General features: G+C 46.7%; 5 protein-coding genes across 5 annotated transcripts; 4 read left to right on the top strand and 1 right to left on the bottom strand.

The window, feature by feature from the left end:
* Positions 1 to 6,484: 6,484 nt before the first annotated feature.
* L3040_001714 (uncharacterized protein) lies at positions 6,485 to 7,567 on the top strand (the record flags this gene model as incomplete). Its single annotated transcript, XM_007294386.2, has 1 exon — positions 6,485 to 7,567. The coding sequence occupies one exon, from the start codon at positions 6,485 to 6,487 to the stop codon at positions 7,565 to 7,567; it is 1,083 nt and encodes a 360-aa protein (XP_007294448.2).
* A 2,662-nt stretch (positions 7,568 to 10,229) lies between these two features.
* Positions 10,230 to 12,394, top strand: L3040_001713 (uncharacterized protein; the record flags this gene model as incomplete). Its single annotated transcript, XM_007294385.1, has 5 exons — positions 10,230 to 10,436; positions 10,493 to 10,581; positions 10,658 to 11,274; positions 11,323 to 11,460; positions 11,511 to 12,394. 5 exons carry the CDS (start codon positions 10,230 to 10,232, stop codon positions 12,392 to 12,394), a joined length of 1,935 nt encoding a protein of 644 aa, XP_007294447.1.
* A 3,674-nt stretch (positions 12,395 to 16,068) lies between these two features.
* L3040_001712 (uncharacterized protein) lies at positions 16,069 to 16,482 on the top strand (the record flags this gene model as incomplete). Its single annotated transcript, XM_066156865.1, has 3 exons — positions 16,069 to 16,103; positions 16,189 to 16,300; positions 16,393 to 16,482. 3 exons carry the CDS (start codon positions 16,069 to 16,071, stop codon positions 16,480 to 16,482), a joined length of 237 nt encoding a protein of 78 aa, XP_066012874.1.
* Positions 16,483 to 18,997: 2,515 nt separating this feature from the next.
* Positions 18,998 to 19,450, top strand: L3040_001711 (uncharacterized protein; the record flags this gene model as incomplete). Its single annotated transcript, XM_066156864.1, has 3 exons — positions 18,998 to 19,032; positions 19,119 to 19,221; positions 19,364 to 19,450. The coding sequence occupies 3 exons, from the start codon at positions 18,998 to 19,000 to the stop codon at positions 19,448 to 19,450; spliced, it is 225 nt and encodes a 74-aa protein (XP_066012873.1).
* Positions 19,451 to 20,917: 1,467 nt separating this feature from the next.
* Positions 20,918 to 22,832, bottom strand: L3040_001710 (uncharacterized protein; the record flags this gene model as incomplete). The annotated part of the gene is made up of 5 exons (XM_066156863.1): positions 20,918 to 21,617; positions 21,714 to 21,892; positions 21,981 to 22,095; positions 22,166 to 22,658; positions 22,733 to 22,832. 5 exons carry the CDS (start codon positions 22,830 to 22,832, stop codon positions 20,918 to 20,920), a joined length of 1,587 nt encoding a protein of 528 aa, XP_066012872.1.
* Positions 22,833 to 23,759: the final 927 nt, after the last annotated feature.

Genomic DNA, 23,759 nt, shown 5'->3' with positions numbered 1-23,759 from the left:
AAATTCAAACCTCAACCGGAAATTGGGACGATGACGGACTGCAAAATCGGGGGAAACAATCAGACCTGGAAAAAAACCTTGGGAACGTGGGGGAAAAAAAACAGGCATATTGGGATATCAACTCAGGCTGGGAATTTGAATCGGAATTTGACTCGGAATTGGAATTTCAAGAGACAAGGAGAGGGAAAGGAAGAAATTATTTTTTTAGGAGTTTCAAGGATTTCAAGGAGATGGAAAGGGTGATGATGGGCCGGGGAAAAAAATGGCATTCTCTTTTTTTTTTTTTTTTTTTTTTTTTTTTTTTTTTTTTCCTTTTGTGGGAAGGGGATATTGATTTACTGTTTTCTGTTCTTCCACTCTGTGTTTCATCTCGGGCGATCTGGGGCTACTCTTCCGGGAAAGAAGATGGGTGGGATACGGAAAGAAGGGAAGGGAAGGGGAAAAAAAAAGAATCAAGGCGTTTGGAGTGGGTTGCTTGCGGCTGCTGGATGGGCTTGCGGCTGGGATGGGAACGGGCTTGGGAATGGATGGGAACGGGTTGGGATATACCAAGGTTTTTCTATTTTTCTTCTTTTTTCTCTTCTTTCCTTCCATCTTTATCTCTTCTTCGCTTGCACTTTCCTCCTTTCCCCCGTTCCAGCTCGCTCCCGGCTTGGAGATTTGATATTTGATCACGTTGGAGTTTTTTTTTTTTTTTTTTCCCCTTCTTCTTCTTCTTCTTCTTCTTCTTTTGCTCATTCAAGTCGTTGAGATTAGGTTTACTTTGGTCTGGTTTCAGCTCTACTCTTATCCTCCTCCCCCTACTTAGGGAACCATTCTATCAGGAACAGAAATAGAAAATTGAACGTCTTGTTCCCGATTTGCTTTAATCTGATGTAATCTTATTCCATCTTTTGAGGATCTGAGGATACTCGCTTCGTGAGGCCAGTCCTGTTCTCACCCGACCTACTACGTACTTACAGTTGCGTTTGCGGCGGGAGTGCGCGCATTCTGGGTTTCGTCACAGCCGACCTCCATCGCTCTCCTCCGTACAGCCCAACCTCCCTAGCCTCTCCGGCTTCGACAGCGGAAACGAAAAAAAGAGACGGGACGAGGATGTGGGTACGGTAGGTAGGTGCCAAGCTAGGTATCAGAAATCCCAGCTTGCTGCACAACAGATGAAAGTAATGGTAGAGAATTCCCTCCCGAAAAGCAAAGCGAAGGCCAAAAAAAAAAAAAAAAAAAAAAAAAAAACATCGCTATCATACCTAATACCTACCTAGCTAGCTTATGTATACCCCCCTTCCTTGCAACCATACCCCCTCATCGGGTTTTTTCTCGCAACTGATCTCGTAGGCGTTCTTCTCCATCCGTTACGAAACATATCCGCGCACCCCATGTTGGTCACCGTCGTCCCGTGAGCTGAGCCTGAGAAAGGGTCCGGTGCCTAAGTGGAAAGCTACCGCCGGATCGAGATGTTTCCAGCCGTAGGTGTCGGTCAGATCAATCAGCACTGGTGTAATCTCTGATATGTCATTGCTTAGGTAGATAGCGCGATGGAATAGAGAGAGAGAGAGAGAGACTGGAAGACCTGTACAGAGGTACTTTGACGCCTCTTCGCGATCGTGGCTGGGGGTTGTCACGCGGTTGGTGATTGATTACCCTACTTTACTTGACGCGCAGCGCGCGTTCTACAAGTAGTCATTCCTGTCTTCTAGGGGAGGGGAGGGGAGGGAAGGTTGGGCGACACTTGTCATCCGCCCGGGTACCCTCCTAAGCGAGGTGGGGCTGGGAGGTTGGAACTGGACTGACCTCAGGAAGATTTTTTTTTCTTCTTTTGTCCTTTTTTCCCCCCTTGTGTGTTTTTCTTTTTTGTTTGAAGGAGATGGGGGTTTTGATTGAGAGAAAGAGAGAGAGAGGGAGGGTTCGTTGGAGAGGAGGCTTGGTTTCAGGGATGGGAATGAATGGAATGGATTGGAACGGAGATTGGGGTTTGGGAATTTAAGAGGGGGTTTTGCGAGAGGGGGCTTTGCATATTGATACAGCGCAGCTGCTTGCTATCGATTGTGCCTTTCTCCTACGGCTAAGATGGATCGCAGAAAAAGATGGTAGTATATCTTCGTCGGAGGAAGGACCTACATAGCAAGTTACAGCGTACGGAACGTACTATCGATGTCGATTATCAAGAGTCAGCCAAGTAGCCTTTTCGAAAAACGCAATATCATACGTCGTCTTATACCTCCTCTCATCTTTCTTACCTCGTTCCCCTTTTATTGCATATCCTCTTGGTATCTTCCATCGATATGCTCGTCAGGTATGAATCGTAATCGGCGTGGTAATCGAGGGGTTTTTTTTTTTTTTTTTTTTTTCCCAAAAAAGGCTCGTTCGGATCGCCGATAAAAAGAAGTCTCTTCGAAAGGCTGTCTGTCGTCTTGATTTCGATTTCGGCTTTCCAGACTTTTCTCGGCCGCAAGAAAGAGAGCGGAAGGTTCGCCACGTACTACCTACAAGTAGAGAATCGTAGACCCCCCTTACTTATAAGCTTTCTTCCAGCATCTCGAAGAAGCGTATTTAATAGAGCGAATTTTCAAAGGTCTGCGCGCGAATCGTCAGGAGATCTCGCATAGACGACGTGATAATATATTTAGCTTTGAAGCCCGGCATGCCATTTCAAATAGCACATCTGTTAATTTTGTATTCCCAGATCCGGAAACAGTCGACTCTCATCACAGTACGTAAGTCCATATCTAATTGCAGAGTATTATTTTAAAAAGGTGACAGCTTCTTCGCAAGCTAATATTATGTAAACAAATCGACGCGGGACGTGATTGTTTCGCCTACTTTAGGGAAAAGCTTGAAAAGTTGAGACGTCGAGTCCCATGATTACATACGACTAGTTGTGGTTGTACTGCGGCAGTGGGTCTTGAAACAAGACTCGAAATTCTTTGCATTCCTTCAGGCCTGGGCGGCGCCTCTTGGTGCTCCGTGGTAGTCAGAGCCCCAGGGTAGAGGAGATTCGACATCGTGGCGCCTGTCATAGAATGTATTATGATGGACTTGGGCCGCCTTTGTTTTTGCATTCTGTAACGACTGACTGCTGGCGCCAACTCTGCCTCTACCTCATATCAAACACCACCATACCAGCGACGAGACGAGACGAGACGAGACGAGACGAGAACGTGCCGTTTTAATGCGCCCTGTTGGATACACAATTACGTAGTAGCTGGTGGCATTCTTTGTCGGCCTGTGCGCTCTCTGTCAAGAGCAAAATTCCAATTTAGTAGTGCCTACGGTACAGGCGTAAGTAGTAGTACTACGTAGTACGTCGCAGGCGTAAGTATTACCCCTCGAGGGTAGGGTAACCGGGGGGTTCAAAGTGGAAACTAAACTTTTGAGGCACCCTCGAGGAGTAATAGTAGTACGTAGTACGTAGTAGTAGTAGGTAGTAGTACAACGTAGTAGTACTACGTACTACGTACGTAGTACATGAGCTCAAGCGGACGTGATTAGCACAGCGAAAAGAAGCGGGAAAGGTTCCTCAAAAGACATCGCAAAAGCTAGCGACGCATAGGGACTGGCAAACCGCACCCCCCAAAACCAACGCCCTTCCGTAACGGGCCGCAATCGCGATCGCCCACCCAGTCCATATTCTACTGTCTCCCTAACCTACCCCTTCACGGCCTTCTCCTGAGGCTGGGAGGAAAGGTCGTAAGCGCTACAATCGAATACCGCCCGCGCAGAAATTGGACTCTCTACGGAGCGGGCGTGTTTCCAGGACCAGGCGCATTCTCAAATGGATGCTTAAGCTCTACAGTACAAGCCTAGGTAGGTGGGCTCCTCCACAAGTCCTACCTACTCCGTACTCCGTACGGAGCGCAGACCCAGACTCTCCTATACGCCTCGCAGACTCAATTATACATACCCTCACTAGGTACTTACTAGCGCATATTGCTCAGGATGTTGAATAGCAGAGGTGACGCTTTGGGGGCGCTGCAGCTCTTGCAGCTACTACTAGCTCTATTGGAAGCGAAGGTTCTCCGTCCGCAATTGAGTTCTAGGGCCGGAAAAATTCAATCCTGTCTATACTACCTAGTATACTACCTACTGTAGGACTGCTTGTGAGAAACGCGAGCTCGGGAAAGTATATGCGATAAGGCCTTATCGCAGGCCAGAGTGGATATTCACGGCACTGAACCTTTTTCGTGCTTGGCCAGGCAGGGCCGGACATTTGACCGTTTAGGTGCTAGGTTTACTTTGCTGGTAAAAAAAATTTAACTATAACTTAAAGGATAAGAAAAGAAGATTTATCTTTTGAAAAAAAGAAAGAAAAAATTTCTTTTCTTTTTCTTTTTTTTCCTTTTCGTTTCTTTATCTTGGAAATTTTATTACAAATCGACTCTGCTAATAGCCTCTTTTTCTTTTCCGGATACGATATCTACGTAGTGCTACGTATGTACTTATCAGCTCTTCATTATGAACTTTACTTGAGGCGCATACTCCGTAAAAAGAAATCATTGGCTGGTTGTGATGTAGGGCAGCATTCAGTTGGAAAGTGTCAAGTTATGCGAAATCGTGATCTGCTCATGTCGAAGGCGGGTGAAGAGTCTTTGGCCCCCCTTTCCGCGGTATATATTAAAGAAAGGGGTGTGTTTTTACTGTATTGCTTACTCGCTCGGTTAAGGAGAGATGGTTAACTGGACGAAAAGATGGCCAAGATGGCTGGACTCCGTATGGACAGGAACCGTTCTGTCGGTTTCTAATCTCCGGGGGCTCGAAACTCCTTGGCTGATGACCAAGGCATGCAAAGAGAAATGTGACACCGCCACGACACGGCCCTGACAGGTTCAAGCTCTCAGCTCTGCTCTGCACTGGTCCGATGCTCGATGGCCTTGTGGATTGTGGGTTGTGGGCCAGGGAATGATACAGGACAAGGACAGAATCCTGTTGGCGATTAATCCCGTCGAGCAAGAAACGCCTCGCAGCTCTTTGATCAATCTATTTTGGCATGACATCGATGATGGGGTGTCACGTCCAATATCTTGCGCATGAAAGGGGGGGGGGTTGGGGAAAGGGGGAAACCGACAACTACCGTACCGCAGAAATGTTCAAAAATGGCGCGCGCCTGCCAATAGCGTGCAATCTCTGCTCATTAACTGACCGGTGCGTTGACTGCGCAAAAGGCCAACGGATCTCGAAAGTCAAACTCCGCCGAGGCCAGAATTACCACGTACTACCACGTACTACGTACTACGTAGTAGTACGTAGTAGTAGTACTACTACGTACGTAGTATAACCTAGTAGTACTTGTAGGGAGTATATCTTCACCCAAAGACAGGCAGTGCGCCGATCGTGTGGAGTCAACAGGCCCGCGCGCCACCTGGTCGAGGCAAGAAAAAAGCAGGCAAATCTTGCCCCGACCAGACAGAGCGTGGAGCAGCTCTGCATATGCAGCTTCTTACTCTATTCGGAGCAAGGCAAGTAATCGGCCGAAGATGGTACTTCTTGTTACTTACTGCTTACGGTAACAGCCCGGGACCGTTTCTACGGGATGCTTTGGAAGAAAAGTCTTGTTCGGATGATATACTCCGTGCTTAGCCTTCGCACCTTGCTCAGCGACTAGGGCGACGTGTCTGTGGTCGGGACTTGAGCGAACTTCGGATGATTGACCGGCGCGTGTGGCTCATCCGATATTTTTGGACAGAAGGTTATTGTTGTGTACGGTATGGGTATACATGTCTGTAGTACCGGTAGTTACTTGTACCGGCATGTACGTAGTAGTAGTAGTATTTACAACGAGCTACGTAGTACCGTAGTATGAAGCAGATGGCATCTACCGTTACCGGGACCGAGCCAAGTGTAGAAGATCTTAACACTTTATGCGTAACGTACAGCATCATCCTACGTTGGACTTTCCCATCCCACTGTCTGAAATATACTATCCTTTGGGCTCGGCCTGGAGAAAGAAGAAAACAGTAGGCAGGGCTCGACAGAAATATGGGGAGCAATTCTGGAGGCCAAGAGAGCTGCGCGCTTCTGGGCGACGGCGACTGGGCCCTACCGTCCGGACCAATGACTCGCCGCATGGGCCAACAGAGATATACAAGTATGGAACGCATAGGTACTCCATTTCCATCTCCCTCTGTGCCAAGTTGGCAATTTTTTGGCTTTCTGCGATTCAAAACTCTTTTTAGATTGTTGTGCTTGAGGCCCGGCGAACAAGGGGCCTTGCACACCCCCAAGACATTCATCACCCTCCACCTTGATCAGGTTCTTCTGGACGCATATAAATATGTCTACCGAACCACTGCAATTTCCCTCGAAGTGCTAACCTCTTCATCTTCTCCGTGCCACTCTTCCGTTGCTCGTTTATTATAAACCTCTGCCTTTTGTCTCTCGCTTCTTCCTCCTCCTCCTCCTCTTCCTCCTCCGCCTCCTCCTCCTCTTCCACCTCATCCCTCCCTGTCTGTCCCTTCTGGAAAGGTCCGAGCATCAAGTTCCCGACATCATGACTCGAGGATTCTACAACTACCTCGCTGCAGCGCTGGCACTCGCATCGTTCCCACTCGCATCGTTCGCCCAGGAAAATGAGTGTGGTGGTGGTGAGCCCGAGGCCACGGTGACCGGCGAGGGGAATTCCTACACGGCTACCTCTCTCTCCAAGGAAGTCTACAGCGGCTCAGACTACCTTGCCGCCATCACCGCCGCGCTGGATTCGATCTCTGAAGGCCAACGTGTATCTGTCATCGCCTCCGGCTCGATAGGCACCGGCCGGATTCATGTCGATAGCGGAAAGATCTTTGAAGGCTGCGGTACTATCGATATTGGCAACAACAAGCGCGGCTCCATCGAGTCCCTCAACACCGTCGGGGCCTCCATCCCGTTCTTGACTCTGACCGGCTCTCCCTACTTCGGGATGCGCTTCTACGGCACCCACGGGTTGTCGCTCGGCCGCATCACCATGAGGCTCAGTGGCGGGATGGGCATCCGCTTCGATCGCGACGAAGCCCCGAACACCGACGTCCAGATGGACGTCATCGACGTGAAGGGAGCAGGGAGCCACGCCGTCGAGACGTGGAACATCGACGGCCTCACCATCAACGAGGTCCTCGCCGAGGACGTCGGCGAGTGTGGCCTGCTGCTGCAGGCGACCACCAACGCGAAGGTTGGCCTCGTCAAGGGAACCAACGTAGCGACCGGCAATGGCTACGCCACCTTCCGCATGGCCAACCGGAACGGCCGTTCCGGCGATGACTACTCTACCAACATCTTCATCGATGAGGTTATCGCCACCGGCGGCGGGCGCGGCATCTTCTGCGTGTCGGAGTCGGGCGGCGCCGAGATCCGCAAGATCGACATCTCGAACACCGGCGGCGACTCCATCCTTATTGAGAACTGCCACAACGTCAACATCCTGGGCGGTGTCGTGACCGGGGGTGGCAACGTGCGCCTGGCGAAGCGAAATGAGTTTGAGAACAACTCCGACATCAGCCTGAACATTGAAGTCAACGACACCCCGGTATTGGAGAAGCCATGCGGTGAAAACTCCCGGCTCGAAATTTCCGGAAACGCCGACGTGAAAATCTGCTAGGAAACGAATGAATGACTGAAAGGGCCCTGGAGTCACTTTTTGATACCCGCAGGTCTCTCCTTCTCGCGCTGACCGAGAGTGGATAACGATTTGATTTTTTTTTCTCTATGGCGTTATATCTCTTTTCGCCTCTCCTATTTAATAACTAGCAATTAGTTGGATGACTTGGTGCCCCTAGCGGGCTGCCGGTCCAATATGAGTCCAAAACTCACCACCGCTTTCTCCTCTTTCCATCCCTCGCGTGATTGACTCTTGTGATCTTGGTTCCCTTTCCGGGCTTTCGTCTTCCGCGTTTTCTCTCTCAACAACTTTCCTCCTCGCCCAGATCAGCGCAACCTACCTACCTACCCATCTAGCACCCGTGCCGCTGCCCGTTCTACTAACTAGCAGCTCACTCAAGACCCCCACGAACGAAAAGTCACGCCTGTTTCCGAGACGGTGAAGAGGATGAGTTGTGAGTTTGAAGATGAGATGAGATGAAGATGATGGTAAAGTGGGTGGAAGCAAGGCAAGGTAAGTAAAACCAGGCGACGTAAAGCCAGGAGAAGAAAAGCTAAGCCTGTGTATATGGAAGCACTTTGCCCCTCCAATCCTCGTGCAGAATATATCCTGGGATCTTTTTCCAAAGGACCTTTCGAGGGGATGGAAGGATGAGAGAAAAATCCCGAGCTGAAATTGGAAGAGGGGGTGGGAAAGGGGGTGCTGTACGAGGCTTGGATTCTCAGGGAGGTCTGGGATGAGGCTTTTTTTTTCTTCTTTCTTTCTCTCTTTCAGAACAAGTCATTCTTGGAATATGTCATGGAAAGTGTGTCTTCGATGGGAGTCTCGAGGCGGGCTTGGGTACCTTAAAGCCAGGTAGGGAGGGGGTCATTTGAGCGGTCCTCTTGACCCTCTTTTATAAAAGACGGTTATTAGACCGCTTCAATTCAGTACCACGTTCTTTTCAAGAATAGGTAGTTTACCGAGAAGACCGTCCCATTGAAAGAGACCGTTTTGTGGCCGTCCCACGGGCGTCCCCGTCTATATATTTAAAAAAAAAAAAAATAGGCTTACTGATGAAATAGTTCGATGATTATTTTGAAAAAGATATCATTGTAAATAAAAATAATTTCTTGAATGGAATCGTTATAGTAAGAATTTAATAAATTCCATGCTAAGATACCTTAAAGGCAGGTAGGGGGTCATTTGAGCGGTCCTTTGACCCTCTTTTATATCAGACGGTTATTAAACTATTTAAAATCAGTACTAGTTATTAATCAAAAATAATTCACCTTTTTGATCGTCCCCGAGCTTGGGACCGTCCTATGGCCGTCCCGTGGCCGTCCCCGTCCATATTTTTAAAGCAGGCTTATTGATAAGCTCGTTTTAAAAAATTGAAATAGTTCGATATTTATTTTAAAAAAGGTATAGTTGTAAATAAAAATTACTTCTTAGATGGAATCGTTTTAGTAATAATTTAATAAATTCGATGCTAAGATATTTCTCGGTATCGCTGCTACGGCTTATATATTAACGCTTTAAATTTTTAATAATCGGAATCGATCGATTCAGTAAAAGTTCACCCGCGTAGATGCGCCTTAAGAGCGCTTTGGGGGGGGGGGGGGGGGGTGATAAGGGGGTGGTATACCTAGCAGAGGGTAGACTGCTAAGTAATTGAAAAAAAAATAAAAAATTATTTGCTTATTAATCAACGTTTTCCGGGACGGTTTCAAGTTCGGGGACGGCCACAGGACGGTCTTAAAACGGTCTTTTCGTAAAAAGACCGACTTTTATAAACGACGATTTAATCGATGAAAACGGTCTTATTTTAATAATGATCTTTTAACGAAAAGACGAGCTTCTATAAAAAACGATTTAATCGATTGAAATAGTTCTATTTTAGCTGCGATTTAAATAATTTAAATCGTTTGTTTTCGGATTCTATTCAATTTTAAGTATCGGCTTAGAGTGATCCACTAGCTATGCTAACCTCTTAGAATCGTCTTTTAAAGAGACCGTCATCGGATTGTCAGGTAACGGTTTAAATAACCCCTTACCTGCCTTTAAGGTAAGGTGTACGGTGTATCTTTCGATTTTGGGAGGTAAATACTCCCTTATTATACCATGCCGCTAGACTTACGAAAGTCGAATAATGAGATTATCAAAACGACCTTCACAGCAGATGATGAGTGAGCCTTTCCCAAGCGCCAAGAAGGACTATCGTAAGGAAACCACCTGATACTTTGAACGCTGATTTTGGAGCACTCGGAGCGAAACCAGACCTCTCGGTTGTGAAAAGTGTCTATACACGTGACCTTACAGGTTTTTATCCACGACCCTTCATCCGAGTCCGTTTGGAGCGACGGCCGGGAAGTAAATACGGGATATTTGATGCTCGAAGATCGTACGTACTCTTGATGGATTCAAGCTCTCGAATCTGTATTGCATGTCAAAATAATCAACGTCTGCTGACCCCGATCCCTGGTTACAAACCACAAACCACTCAGTCCACGATCCTGGCATCCCACCGCAGTTGACAAGTTCCCGCATACAGCAGCACCTCTTTAATTCAATCCAAGTTCTTGGTCTCCCAATATTACTCTGTCAGTGTGTCATGTTCTAGATGGCCTGCCTGAACTGGATATTGCGCCGGTAATCTCTGTCCAGGTGTTGCTTCGCGACGATGCTGGCCTCTTCGATATCAGGTCCATGGACCAACAAAGCACTCGCTTGGTCTCTCAGCAGTATCCTCATACTCGACACTCCGTTCTCACCTCTGCGCCTGCTCAAGTCTTTCCAGGTCTCGGTGCTCGTTGTGTACGCCGCTCTCTACGCCCTGGCAAGACTTTGGCTGGGTCATGTGATCACCAAGGCGCAGGACCCGTACCTGGTAAGTGTTGTGTCCTTTCTCCTTCGTGGAGATGATGGCTAACAGGTCTTTTTCAGGATGAGGTATTTCACATTCCGCAAGCGCAAGCCTATTGCAACGGACGATATGAAGTGTGGGATCCCAAACTCACAACGCCCCCAGGCCTGTAATTGCCCCGACTGACTCCTGACTCCTGACTCTCTACCTCCCTCTTCCTAAACTGCGCAACTAATATCACGTAGCTACATCTTCGCAACGATATATAGCAAAGCTGTTGCATATGGAAACTGTTCGCCGGCAATACTACGCTCTTTCAACATCTTTGCCCTGATCATGGTGTTTTCATATGCCTGTGATTGCCGAGCGCTGATCGTCCGGACTCGACGACTCAGCCCACGGTCCAGTGCTGAGAATGTCGCTTCCCGCATCGACAGCTGGGTTGAGAGATCTAAGCCCTTGTCGCCAAATGAGATACATACCGCTTTGAACATCGCCCTTTTCCCGCTTCTTTTCTTCTTCACAGGCCTGTTCTACACCGATATCTTGTCGACGTGTCTGGTGTTGAGAGTATATCGGCTGTTCCTAGAACGCAAGGGGGCGTACAGGACTTCGAGAGAGGGGCTTTTCTGGATATACCCCACTGGTATAGTTGCGCTTTGGATGAGACAGACCAACATTTTCTGGGTTGCTGTATTTCTGGGTGGGCTAGAGGTGGTCAGGACAATCGAAGCCAACCGAACTGTGAGCTTGGAGAATGAGCCAATGCCCTATAGCTCAAAAGACCTTGCGATATTCCACTTCAAACGATACATTCGAGGAAATATCCATGATATTCCTTTGGAGGACGCTGGGGTGCATGGTGATTTTCCTGTTGTGGCATCCACCACTCCTCGCTAATATGACCCAGACTTCATCATCTGCGCCATTAGCATTGCAATTGCAGCCCTTTCCCGCCCCATTATTGTTGTCAGTAGCTTATGGCCATACATCGGCCTCCTCGCCTCCTTCCTCGGCTTCGTCATCTGGAACGGCGGGGTCGTGTTGGGTAAGTGTTCTCTGCCCTCTCCAGTGTAACATCGTCTCTGACCAGCCCAGGCGACAAAGCAAACCACGTCGCAACGATCCACCTCCCTCAAATGCTCTACCTCTGGCCCTTCATTACCTTCTTTTCAGCACCGCTTATCGTGCCGGTCGCCATGTCATCGCTCTACCGAGCGCTCAAGCTCCTCTCGCTGCCCCTGTTCCCCCGCCTGGTCTGGCAGTACCTCTCAGTCGCAACATGCTCAGCTCTTGCGCTCACAGCAACATTGGCGATCATCAAGTTCAATACCATCATCCACCCCTTCACCCTGGCCGACAACAGACATTACATGTTCTACGTCTTCCGGTACACCTTCCTCCGCCATCCGCTCATCCGCTATCTCGCGGCCCCGGTGTATCTCATCTCTGGCTATCTCGTCTACCTCACCCTCTGCTCTCAGCCTTCTCCTCGGCAAACCTCTAGCCTTAAGACAGCGAGATCTGCCGTTGGTGACCGGGATATCTACCCAGCGGCGCAGGTACCTACGACGACCACCGACAGAGAGTCGGTCGGTCCCAACACATCCTTTGTGATTATCCTCCTCGCCACGACCGCGCTGGCACTCATCACCGCCCCGCTCGTCGAGCCCAGATACTTCATTCTCCCATGGGTCATCTGGCGCCTTCACGTGCCCGCTCTCCCATCCCCATCCCGACTACCATCCCAGCCCACCGCCAAGTCTCAAGACGCGCCAGCAAAAAAACCACTCCAAGCCCTCGTCACCCGCTTCTCCTTCTTCTTCCGGGGCTGGCACGGCCACGGCCACGGCCACGACCCTAGGCTCTACCTCGAAACGGCTTGGCTCCTGCTCATCAACGCGGCGACGGCATACATGTTTCTGTACCGCGGCTTCGAGTGGGCGCATGAGCCTGGGACGGTGCAGCGGTTTATGTGGTAAGGTAGGTTTTTATTACTCACTGGGGGCGAAGAAACCAACGATTACAAGCAAGTCCTTGCCAGGCTCCCCCTCCATTCGACACGCGAAGGCGGTAATATACGTAGTACTACATACTTTCATAGTCCGTATACTGGGTAGTAGTTGTAGTAGTACTATTGTTTTAACGTCTATTGCGTGTCCTAAAAGTCCAACTTATCACCTCCCGAAGTGTATTCCGACGTGCCGGCACTAGATCCCGACCTAAACACCTGGCAAAAAAAAAAAAAAAAAAAAAAAACGGCTCTAACTAATTGAATAGTTCTTCAAATACAAAGTCTATCCATATCGATAAGATCCAAACTACGAAAGAATAAAAGATACAGATCGATATAGAGTCTCGGGTCTCTCTGATCCCGCGGTATCGCAGCTCTAAGTAATGATGAATTCCAGTGTATCAGGAGTAGGAGGCTTAGTCAGGTGAGCTACCGGTAGCTGAGTCAGGCGTGCTTCTATATATAGTGGAGTGAGTGAGTGGCAGGCTAAGAAGTGGTCTCAGCCATTCTGCCTTTTTGGCCGCTTTAGCCCAGCGGTAGGTAAAGCTCTTTAACTAGGTATTGGCTTTTAAACAGAATAGTTAAGAAGAAGTTAAGAAGAACAACTCCTTAGTACGTAGTACTTGAACAGATTTTAAGTTTTCGTGATGCCGAGGTTCTCTCTGATACGCCCAGCGACGCGAAGAGCTCAAGTAGGTAGGTAGGAAAACCGCTTCGCGATTACTTATACAGTAAGTGCTACGCTCATCAGATACGGAGCTAGGTTTCGGGTTTATTATACTGTACTACGTATAGTGGATAGTACTGTAGCTGCTGACGCGTACCGGTATGGCTACCGCTGAACGGGGCGATACCTACCTAGGTACCGTTGTGTGGACACGTGTCAGTATCCCTCGCCTAGAGTCGGTAGGTACTACGGTACTGTAGTACTTGAGGCAGAGAGTTGTAGGCCGTTGTGCCTCGGCCGGTAGTCAGGGGCTAGCTAGCACGAGGGGTAATGAATGTCAAGAGCTGAAGTCCTAGTCAGGTGAGCTGATTAAGGCGTGCTTCTATACCGGTGTATACAGTAGTAGAAAAGCCGGACGAGAAGCGTTCTCAGTGGTTCTGCCTTCTTGGCCCGTTTAGCCCAGTAGTAAGTAAAGCTGTTCAAACTGTTAGCTCCTCGCATAGTTCTTTTTGAGTAGCGGCGGTTTCTAGTTGGCAGTGTTTTTAATCGGTTGCGATGGCTTTGTATTGCGGCTGGTTGTTAGCGGCTCGATAGGTATACCTTATTATCGATGATCAATCGATGATTTGATCGATATCTTTTCTTATGCCATTTGTATTCGTCATCGATTACTCCCCCCCCATGAATACATGTCGGACCCAGTTTAGGCCCTTAAATCATAGGTCGATTATTTCCCATGCCTCGAAGAAAGTGGAGTTGTATTTCCCATGCCTCAACCTACTTTTTGAGTGGGCCCGCCTAGCCAAATCTACTCGCTGCTCTATACAGGAAAATTTTTTCAGTAATGCCGCTTATACTAGAATTATTTTTTGAAGTTCTCGATTGTAATTTTAAAGCTATTTACATTTACAATTTTTTTTAAAAAAAAAATTAATAGAAATAAATAAATACAATTTTATCGCTTACGGATCTCGGTGTAGCGTTGGATCGCGAATTAAAGATATATATGTGTTTTTAATTATAAATATCAGCTTAAGAATCAATTCTAAAAGATACGCTATCCGCGCAACCAACGGTCTTATATAAAGAACACGATCATAGCATATATGTTTTCCTCACTATACCGATACCGTAGCTTCTCTATTCGAACGTCGTAGTTGCAACGAGCGCGCTACTTAAATAGATCTGTATTTATATCAGAATCAAGTATACCGAAGCCGAGGTCGTTAAATGTAGCGTCAAGCAGCGAGTAGATTTGGCTGGGCGGGCCCACTTAAAAAGTAGGTTGAGGCATGGGAAATACAACTCCACTTTCTTCGAGGCATAGGAAATAATCGACCTTAAATCATATCATAGAGCGGTGGTTTCTTAATGGCTCAAAGCCCTGTCAACTCCACTGTATAGACTAAATACTGGCTCAAAGATTCTTTTCAGAGCTGAATCCTTATCAGTCGATTGGTTTAAGCCCTGGTAAGATCTCTTGCGGAATTATACTACGTACTTTCGACATGTATTCATGGGGGGGAAGAGTATGATTGTAAGCGTTTTCGAGCTGGCAATTGTTAAGGGTCTTCTTTACCGTATAGCAATCCCGAGTGTTCCGAAGAGCCGAGCCGCTATCGTATCCAATTCAATGCTTTAACGTCTTGATACTAGGTATATCATACTACGTATAATCGATCCTAAACACCGCTCTCAAAGTGTGGAGAAAAAGTCAAATTCAGTTGTCGCATAGTAGTAATTACCGAGCAGATCGGTAATATCGAGTTTGAGAGTTTGGCATTAAAAAGGCCATGGTGATACCTGTTTCGTACTTATCAAAAATTATACTTTTTTCGTTTCTATAATTATCCCTCGCTTGGTCGGTAGATGCGGGAGAAACGGTTAACGGCAGAAAAGGTTAGCATTAGAGTGCAACGGGTAGATTACGTCGGAGAAAGATTTTCTTGATCGGCTTTACGAATATTACGTATGAAAAAGTTGTCGTAAGCTCGTAGCTTGCGCCGCGTACGGGCTCCGAAATCCGTCTGCGCTGGCCTCCGCGTACTGGGTCCTCCCGTGCTCAGGTACTTCGTATTCCTGAGATGGGTTTCGTTGGTTCTACTAAGAGCTGATTCTGCTTTGGTTAAGCCAGCAAGGATCTGAAGGTTTGCCATCTTTCAACCTTGCCATATCAGCTACAGGTACAAAAGTCCGTTACTGTAACTCCGTACAATGTCGTAGTTTAAGCTTGTAAATCTTAAAGCGGTACGTACCACGGTACAGGCCTAAGTATTACCCCTCGAGGGTGCCTTAAAAGTTTAGTTTCCACTTTAAACCCCCTGTTTTCCTTACCCTCGAGGGGTAATACTTACGCCTGCGACGTAGTAGTTTCTGAAAAGCTTAATGCTAAGTCAGTGAGTGCACTGACTATTATTAGAAATTGATCCAGTTTGAAAGTCGCTTTGTTTCAAAAGTCGGTATAGCGCACGCGATGGAACGAGTGAATAAGGGCAGCCGATAGCTTGCCTTATTGGCGCATGGTTAATTGTTTGAAATACAAGGAATACTGCCAGTTTATTGAGGTTTCAGATCGTATTCTAGAGGTTTCCAAGCCAATTCTACTGGCTAACCACCCCGGGTTCACTGCCACCCCCTTCGCTAACCCTTTGCCGAACCCCTAGTAAAAGTATGCTTTCGATCTGTATTCATAGGGGAGTGTATTACTACGTACCTCGTACAGTATTCATGAGATTATTTCCGTTAATTTTATTGGAAGCTGATTTTGCGTTAGGTAAGCTGGCAAGGATTTCAAGGTCTGTTATTTTAAGCCCTATCAGTTATACTTTGCAAGCTCCGTATCCTAAGTATATAAAGTATCTTACATCCTGCGCTGGTATCAGCCCATTTTCCTCTTCATATCAACTTCCATCAAATCAATATACCAACTTTATCGAATAGAACACTTCAAATCACCCTTCTTATCTCACCTCAAAATGGTTGCTATTAAATCGCTCGTCACCTTGCTTTTGTATGTACTTCAATCTGATTCAATCATATCTTAACTGGTTTAATACAACTAGTTATAGCTCGCTGACTTTGCATATTGCTTTTAGTATCTCTCTCGCGAGCGCACAACAAAAGGAAAATTCGCATTGTTATTGTGGAACTGACACGAATACTGCGAATATATGCGCTAACTTAAAGTTAACCATGAATGGGAGTAAAGTACGTTAATATCAAACCAGAAAGAAAATCTTCTCATCAATCCCCTCACAGCAAGAACAGTATGCAGATATGCTAATGCTTTTACTTCACAGTGCTTCGTTCCTGGGGGTATTGATGGCATTACCGCCTTCCTTGATAATTGCAGGAGCGGCGGGCAGGCTTCCTCCGCCTCATGCGATTAAGTCCGAGGGAGCGCTTCTCAGCAGCATTAAGTCATGCTTGAATGTCTAGACAAAAATAGCTTGAACTGGTCGACCTTGTTTGGTTGGAGCTGCTCTCGTGGACGGGATTGATTAACTCGCCTGCTGGCCTGCCAAGAGCCACTCGTTTTTGATATGTATGGAAATATATATACAAAAAAAAAAAAAAACACTTCTTCACCATATTTCCTTCCTCTCTGGCTGGCCCTCCCGTATGATAACCCTTTCCTTGCTTTCTTTCACAACTCTTTTTTTCCATTTCCTCTCAATCAGCTAATTAACTCTATACCCCCGATAGATTCCAGCTAAATAACTTCATAATCCCCAATCCACCCTCTCCGTCCTTCTTATTTCTTCCCTCCTTTCATTTTCCTCTCTTTCTTCCTTTTTTTTTTTTTTAATTTACAACCCATCCAATCTGCTCTCCAACCTATCTAATCCCACCATTTTTTCCCAATCATTCCCCTTCCCCCCCTCTCTTCTTTCTCTTCTGTCTTCTTTTCATCCTCCTGCTTTCTTTCTCCCACCCTTCTCTCCTTCCTTTTCATCCCTGTCAATCTCATTTCTTCTTCTTTCCTGACCCCCCTCCTTTTCCAAGGTAGATAATTCCTTTATAAGGGTCCGTTACCGTCCTGGCATAGGTATAGGGGATCTAGCGAAGGTTCTGTTTGATTACCTAGTTGCGTAAGCGTCGGAGGAGGATCGGAGCTCTTCCCTTCAACATGATAAAAGTGGTCATATTTAAAAGTAATGCAAGTGCTGCTCGTATATCTTTTCGAAGTTCATGAAAGAAAATAAGTCGAGAGTATAAAGCTTTTTATATTTCTTCTTTAGTCATTTCTTTAGCTGGCTTTTATAAGTTAAGTGACTCTTCGTTTGATGAAAGAAAGGGCTTTCATATCGAAGTTAACTCGAGCGGAATTTGTTGGATTGCCTCTAGCGATTGGGCAATATATATATTCGTAAAGTCGTAAACGTCGTCAAAAATTCTAGCAATTGCAAAACACTCGGTTGTAAAGGTATCTGAATTCTGTCTGCTCCCCAGAATTCAGAGGAGCTGATTTTCTTCTATATGGTTAGAAGGAATCACGTGCACTAGCTAACTAATAGGTTTTACAGCTAAGTTGGGGGTCCCTTGAATCGTGTGACGTACTTAGCGAGGCTCGCTAATTGACCTGTGAACCGTGGTTCACGAGTAGAGTTGGCCACATCACCCCCAACTACTACTAACTAACTGAGGTCGATATACTACGTATGTAGTAGTAGTAGGTACTATAGTATATACCGACAGAATTAGTATAAGAAAAAGCTTAAAAAAGCTTTTTATTATCTTGGTAAGCGGTAATAAGTCTAAATATAATTTTATGTTTCGATCTTATCGTATAATAAGTTCTTAGTTGCTAGCAATAGCTTATAGTATAGCTAGGTATATATAATAAGTATTAGTATAAGTGTGATAAGTAGCTAGCTACCTGTACTGTCCAGCTCTTAAGTAGTGTTTTTAGGCGAGAATTAAAGGTTTAAGATTGGTATGCTTAAAAAAAGTTATTAAAAGTTGGTATTAGTTTTGCTAGTGTTTTCGATATTAACCGTATTGTTTGTATTGTTTTTTAATTGCGAATCATAGATGCAGTTTGATCCTTGCGTTAAGCGCCATTTTAATAGTAAGGGAGAGGGAGAGCTTGTGTAAAGAGGATGATATTTCTAAGTTCTCCTTGGTGGAAGAAGTCTATGTACTCCCCTAGCGCGCACGTGCGGTCTAAGAGGCCTGGTAGCCTCAGGCCATCACAGTAACCGAGGGGTTGAAAGTGGAAACTAAACTTTTGAGGCACCATCGAGGGGTAATACTACGTACGTAGTACTACTAATACAGTAAAACGATGAGATAGCGTTGTCTAAACGTAATCGAAGCGGAAGGGTATACCCCTGGTAGAGCGAAAGCTTATTGAAACAGCGAGAACTTAATAGTTAGTAATTCGAATGTGCTTCCTCGGTCTTTTCAGAATATTTGAACCACGGAAAGAGAAATGGAATCATCTTAGCGGTGATTCCTCCACTTATTATAAGATCTTAGCTCTCTTATTGATTGCTTGCCCCTTATCAAAATGACCGTTTTTTATTCGCAGTTTAAACATCTTGAAAAACCGATTAGGTGTAACTACCGGTATGACTACGTGATAGTTCATATTCTTGAGAGAGATGGTTTCCGTTGACTTTATTGGAAAGCGGATTTTGCTTTGGCCAAGCTGGCAAGGATTTAAAGGTTCGCTTGTACTACTATCTTCAGCGTGATCGGCTATACGGACTCCGTACAAGTATAAACAATAGTACAGAGTACGAAGTTACAAAACACAATCCGTACGAGTATAAAGTATTTCATATCCCGCGCATAACAAGTCCATACCACTTGCACTCATTAATACCAATCTCTAACTAACTAATATACCAACTTCCAAACGATTAAAATACTATAAGTCATACTTCTTATCCTAACAAGATGGTTTCTATCAACTTCTTCGTCACCCTGCTCTTGTATGTATTCCGCTCCGGTCCTATCTTAACCAGTTTAATACTTCCATAGGTAGTTGTAGATCGCTGACCTCTATATTTGCTATAAGCATCTCTGTAGCAAGCGCACAGATCTTGCAGTGTGCTTGTGGACCCGTGGATACTACCAAGGACATATGCGACCGAATCAGCGGAAATTTTGCTGGACCGAGGGTACGTCACTGCCTGCTAAACAAGAATCAATCAGAATCTTCTTCTCTCAACCTCTTCAAGCAAGAAGAATACGTAATACATACATATATATGTATACATATTTGTGTGTTGACGTATATATGCTAATGCTTTTCCTCCACAGTGCACCGTTCAGGGCGAGCTTGCCGCTAGCAATTTCCGTAAAAGTTGCAAGCTCAACTCGGTGGTTACCACTCCCTCATGCGTATGAGCCCGAGCGCGCCTCTCAGCAGTGCTGCTGTGTGCTGGAATAGATGCTGGAGTGGATGTATATATATATATGTGTGTGTGTGTGTATGTACGACCTAGCAAAAATAGCTTCAAGCCATTCGATCTTGCTTGGTCCTGCTCTCGTGGACGCATATTTACTCGCCTCGGTGTCACTTGTTGTTGGAATATTGGGTTCTGCCTGTATTCCCTTGTATGGACTACTCTTGGCTTGTCTCTTGGCTACTCCTTTACTATAGCTCTCAGTACTCTCACACCTCATCTACTACACCTTGTGCACTCCTGATTCTATCACTTGTTTTTGATTTTGAGATATGCAGGAGAGCATTTCCAGCATACCTAGTTGTCCATTTATCGTTCCCCTCACACGCTGGTGATCGGCGGAAAAAGAAGAACACCATTTCGGGCTCGGATCGATGGAATCAAGTCTTTGTTCTCTCTTACCGTGTTTCCCCTCGCTCTGGCTTTTCCGTTTAATACAAGCCTTTTCTTCCCTCCTTTTCCCTCTCTCTGTCTTATCCCTCTCCTTCCAATTTGCCAATCAACCGGCCAACTAACTCCACATTTTCATTTTCGAAAAAATTCCAGCTTTACAATACATCTCTACAATCCTCTAATACATCCCTATCTCTCTACCATTTTTCCCCCTTCCTCTTCGTAGTTACTTTTATAAACCGGTCCCTCCTCCAATCCCACCGCATCATTTTCCCTCCTTCTGCTTCCCCCTACTTTTTTGTCCTACTTCTTCTTCTCCTTCTTCTCTCCCCTTCATCTCCTCTCCTGCCTTCCCATCCCGTCTCTCCTCATCTCTTATTCTCTTCTCTCCTCTTCCCTACCCTCCTCGTCCCCTTTTCTCATATTCCATCATATCCTATCCCCATCCCCATCCCCATCCCATCCCACCCCTCCTCTTCTCTCCCTTTATATCCTGTCCACTTCTATTCCTATTTAATATGGAAATATCTGGATATAGATAAACCTGGATATAGTCGTCTACTCCGTAAAAAAAAATTATTGCCAGGCAGCCACTTGGGTAATATATAGAGGAGATGGAGGGAGAGGAGGAGATGAGAGGGAAAGGGAAGGAGGGGAAGAGAGGGGAGAAGAGAGATAAAGGGAAGAGGAGGGGAAGAAGGGAGGGAAGGGGAGGAAGCGATATATCTATACACAATATATATGGTCTGGATAGGAGAGAAAGATAGAGCGGACCAGTGTGCTTGCTTACTTGCTTGCTGTCCTAGGTCCAGTGTAGTAGGTACAGCCAAAGAGTAGTGCTTTTTGAAATGACGCGAGCGGGTAAGCGACCGATCAGTAGCTTAGCTTCGTTTCATAGTTTCACACTTGTATATATGTTCACAGATTGCGCACAAAGCAACACGGAGGACATTTCGGTGCATATTATGTGTGCCTCTATGATAGAGAGCTTCACACAGTAATTCCCGAGCCCAGCCTACGAGTCCCAAACACTCATCCGCTCAACCACACCCGGCTCCCGCTCCAAGTTCGGATCCAAATCAAATGGTCTCGTCCACTGGTTATCCACTACAAAATCCTTGCTATCCAATGCCATCAGCGCAATCCTCTTCCGCGCCTCGTCGGTAGTAGCACCAACAGCCGGCCACAGGTCCGCATAGACCTTCCAATCATCTTTCTGGACGTCGATCCAGTTTACCGTCCTCATACTACAACTGGATTTGGTCCTTCGAATCGAGAATCGAATCATCTGTTCTGTAATGAGGGTTTCTCTATACGCCATGACAAAGCGTGTGACTTCGCTGTACTCTGACTCTGCTGATAGATGCAGGCCGCTGTGAATTTTCAAGGTGCGGAGTTTGATCCACTGATTTCCCCAGGCGATGCTGCGGTCATTGATGTCGCCTGTCCAGCGAAGTGCCTGCAGCCAGTCCGTACACCCTGTCAAATCGAGATACTGGAGTCCAGGTAGGCGATCAGCGAGGCGTCTGAGGACGTCAGCAGCTTCGCGGAAGTCGTTGTCAAGACTGTGAGAATAGTAGTTGGTGCCTCCGTATTGGATATCTTGTCCATGAGTTGATTGAACCACTGTGTTTTTGGCGTTGGGGGTAAGAGAGGGGACGGGCCAGTAGGCCAGTGAGAGCTGGGTCAAGTTTGGCACGTGCTTTGCGAATGATCTGGCCGCGGGAGTGTTTAGCAAGCTGATGCATGATAAAAGTTGACGAGCATATATATACATATAAAGAAAAAAAAAAGGATGCTGAGGTACTTACAGTAAGCGTGGCCAGGAGACAGTGGATGCTGGATGAGAGAGAGAGAGATGAGTGAGCATTGGAAGCGTTGCTGAGAGGGGTTTTGAAAGCGAGGTATCCTCCCAAGATAATTCGACAGAGTCTGCTTCTGCTTGGGGTTCTGGCATCTGCACGAGCTCGACGAGCTGCTTGAATGAAATCTGTAAATGGACGTTAGCCACCATCCAATAAAGAGTTTCATTTCTCAGAAATACAAATCGAGCAGGTATATCCCAATGATGGACTTACAGAGTTGCCCATAGCACCCGAAAGATCCAAGCGGAAGATCCCTTCATTGTGTTCTCCCGGGTCGACATCAGAAGATCCATCTTCGTATGAAGGGGGTATAAAGAGGGATTTTAGACTAGACTGAAGTCAGCCTCTGCGAACCACCATCTCCTTGTTCCCAGTTGGTACGGAAAGGATGAACATGCCCTTCAAAGCCCACCCCTTCATCAGGGCCATAGACCGCAAGATAGCTCAACAGCTTCATCCTCAAGCCTCCCGGGACGTCCACCAAGTTATTCATCTCGTAATCCCTGACAAATTCCCATTGTCTTGCCATCTCTCTCAAGCACATGTCCTGTAGAGTAGCCCCTTTCCTCTCCTCATCCGGCAATCCAGGGAGATGCCTCACGTCGGTGGGCAGAACCCTTGTCAGCGAACGCCCTGATCCATAGCTATACCTCGAGCCTTCTAGCCAGCTACGCGGGGGTGCAGGACCAGGCGGTATACGTCTGCCATTTGCATCGAGGCGTCGACGGTTCCTGGCGTGAGGGACTGGCGTTTCGGGCTGGGAGAGAAGAGAGCGGATCTGTGGTGGCAGCGTCGGAGTGGTCACTGTCGCCGGTGCAGGCCCAGAAGGTGATACGTTCAGTTTTCGAGAGGAGGATATCAGGTCGTTCACCGTGGGTTTCGCATCGTTGTCTGTGAAGAACTCACTGTTAATGGTCGGGTGGGTTGGTGTGGGGGGGGGGGGGGGGGGGGGGGGCATAACGTACGGCTGGAGCTTGAACTCGCGGCGTGCGAGTGCGAGTTCAGAGATGGATGGACGGTACTGGGAGGCTTTGAGTATTGCGATGTGAATCGTTTCTTTGGCATTGACGAGGTTGAATATGAAGTTGGAATTGAGAATTCTTGGGTCTTGGACCGTAACTAAGAATGTACTCCGTATGTGGGGGTGGCGAAAGTGGAGTGGAGAGGGAATCAAAGTTACTGTGGGAATGATGGACTCGAGCTTCGGGTTCCCGGTTCTGGCGGTCCCGGCGGCCGCATCTTAAGCATTTGCGTATGATTTTCCCGCCTTAAGACTTGACAACCACGCAAATTCATAACCACGAATATTCAGATATCATCGACACAAGAAGCCCGTGCCTTGGAAGAGCGAGGCATATGTGTTGAGATACAGAAGGACATGTTCGTCGAAGTCACGGTGAGCAGAGACGGGGTATACAAATAGCGGGGTAGAGCAATCCAGCCCCTGAACTTAGCGAGCTTGCTGTCCCAAGCCTCGCTTAGTCGCTTTATCGAACTCGACCATAATAGGGAGACCTTGCCATAACATCGACCGTTTGCTTCCCATTTCCAAAGCCATAACACACTCAAGTGACACTCAGTCTTAGCAGCAATATCAAATGACGTTTATAACGAGAAAAAATAACGTAAGAGAATTCTTTCTCCCTCTCCCTCCCTTTAAATAAGACGTGAAATTCCTACCGGATTAGAGTCCTAAGACACTAGGCTATTATATCCATTATATTATGCTCTCTCTCGCGTTCTTGGAATCTACGAAATAAAATCCTCTTGATACCGAGGAGAGGATAAGAAAACTATATATTCACAACTAGACTACGAGCGAAACCGCAGCCATTTATAGCTATTTATTCTCCCCCTTCCCCTTTCATTTACACTTTCGCACGCTAGTTACAAGTGCAACTTGCCCCCGTACTTATATATGCATGTGCACCTCCTGATCCCAGCTACGCCTATGATCGTGGTGAGTTTGAAGTGCCCGCACTGCCGGCACCC

The sequence above is a fragment of the Drepanopeziza brunnea genome, assembly GCF_022702325.1.
Source record: "Drepanopeziza brunnea f. sp. 'multigermtubi' strain 214-2 chromosome Unknown ctg2, whole genome shotgun sequence".
Taxonomy (NCBI): Eukaryota; Fungi; Ascomycota; class Leotiomycetes; order Helotiales; family Drepanopezizaceae; genus Drepanopeziza; species Drepanopeziza brunnea.
This window is presented reverse-complemented; position numbering and strand designations above follow the sequence as displayed.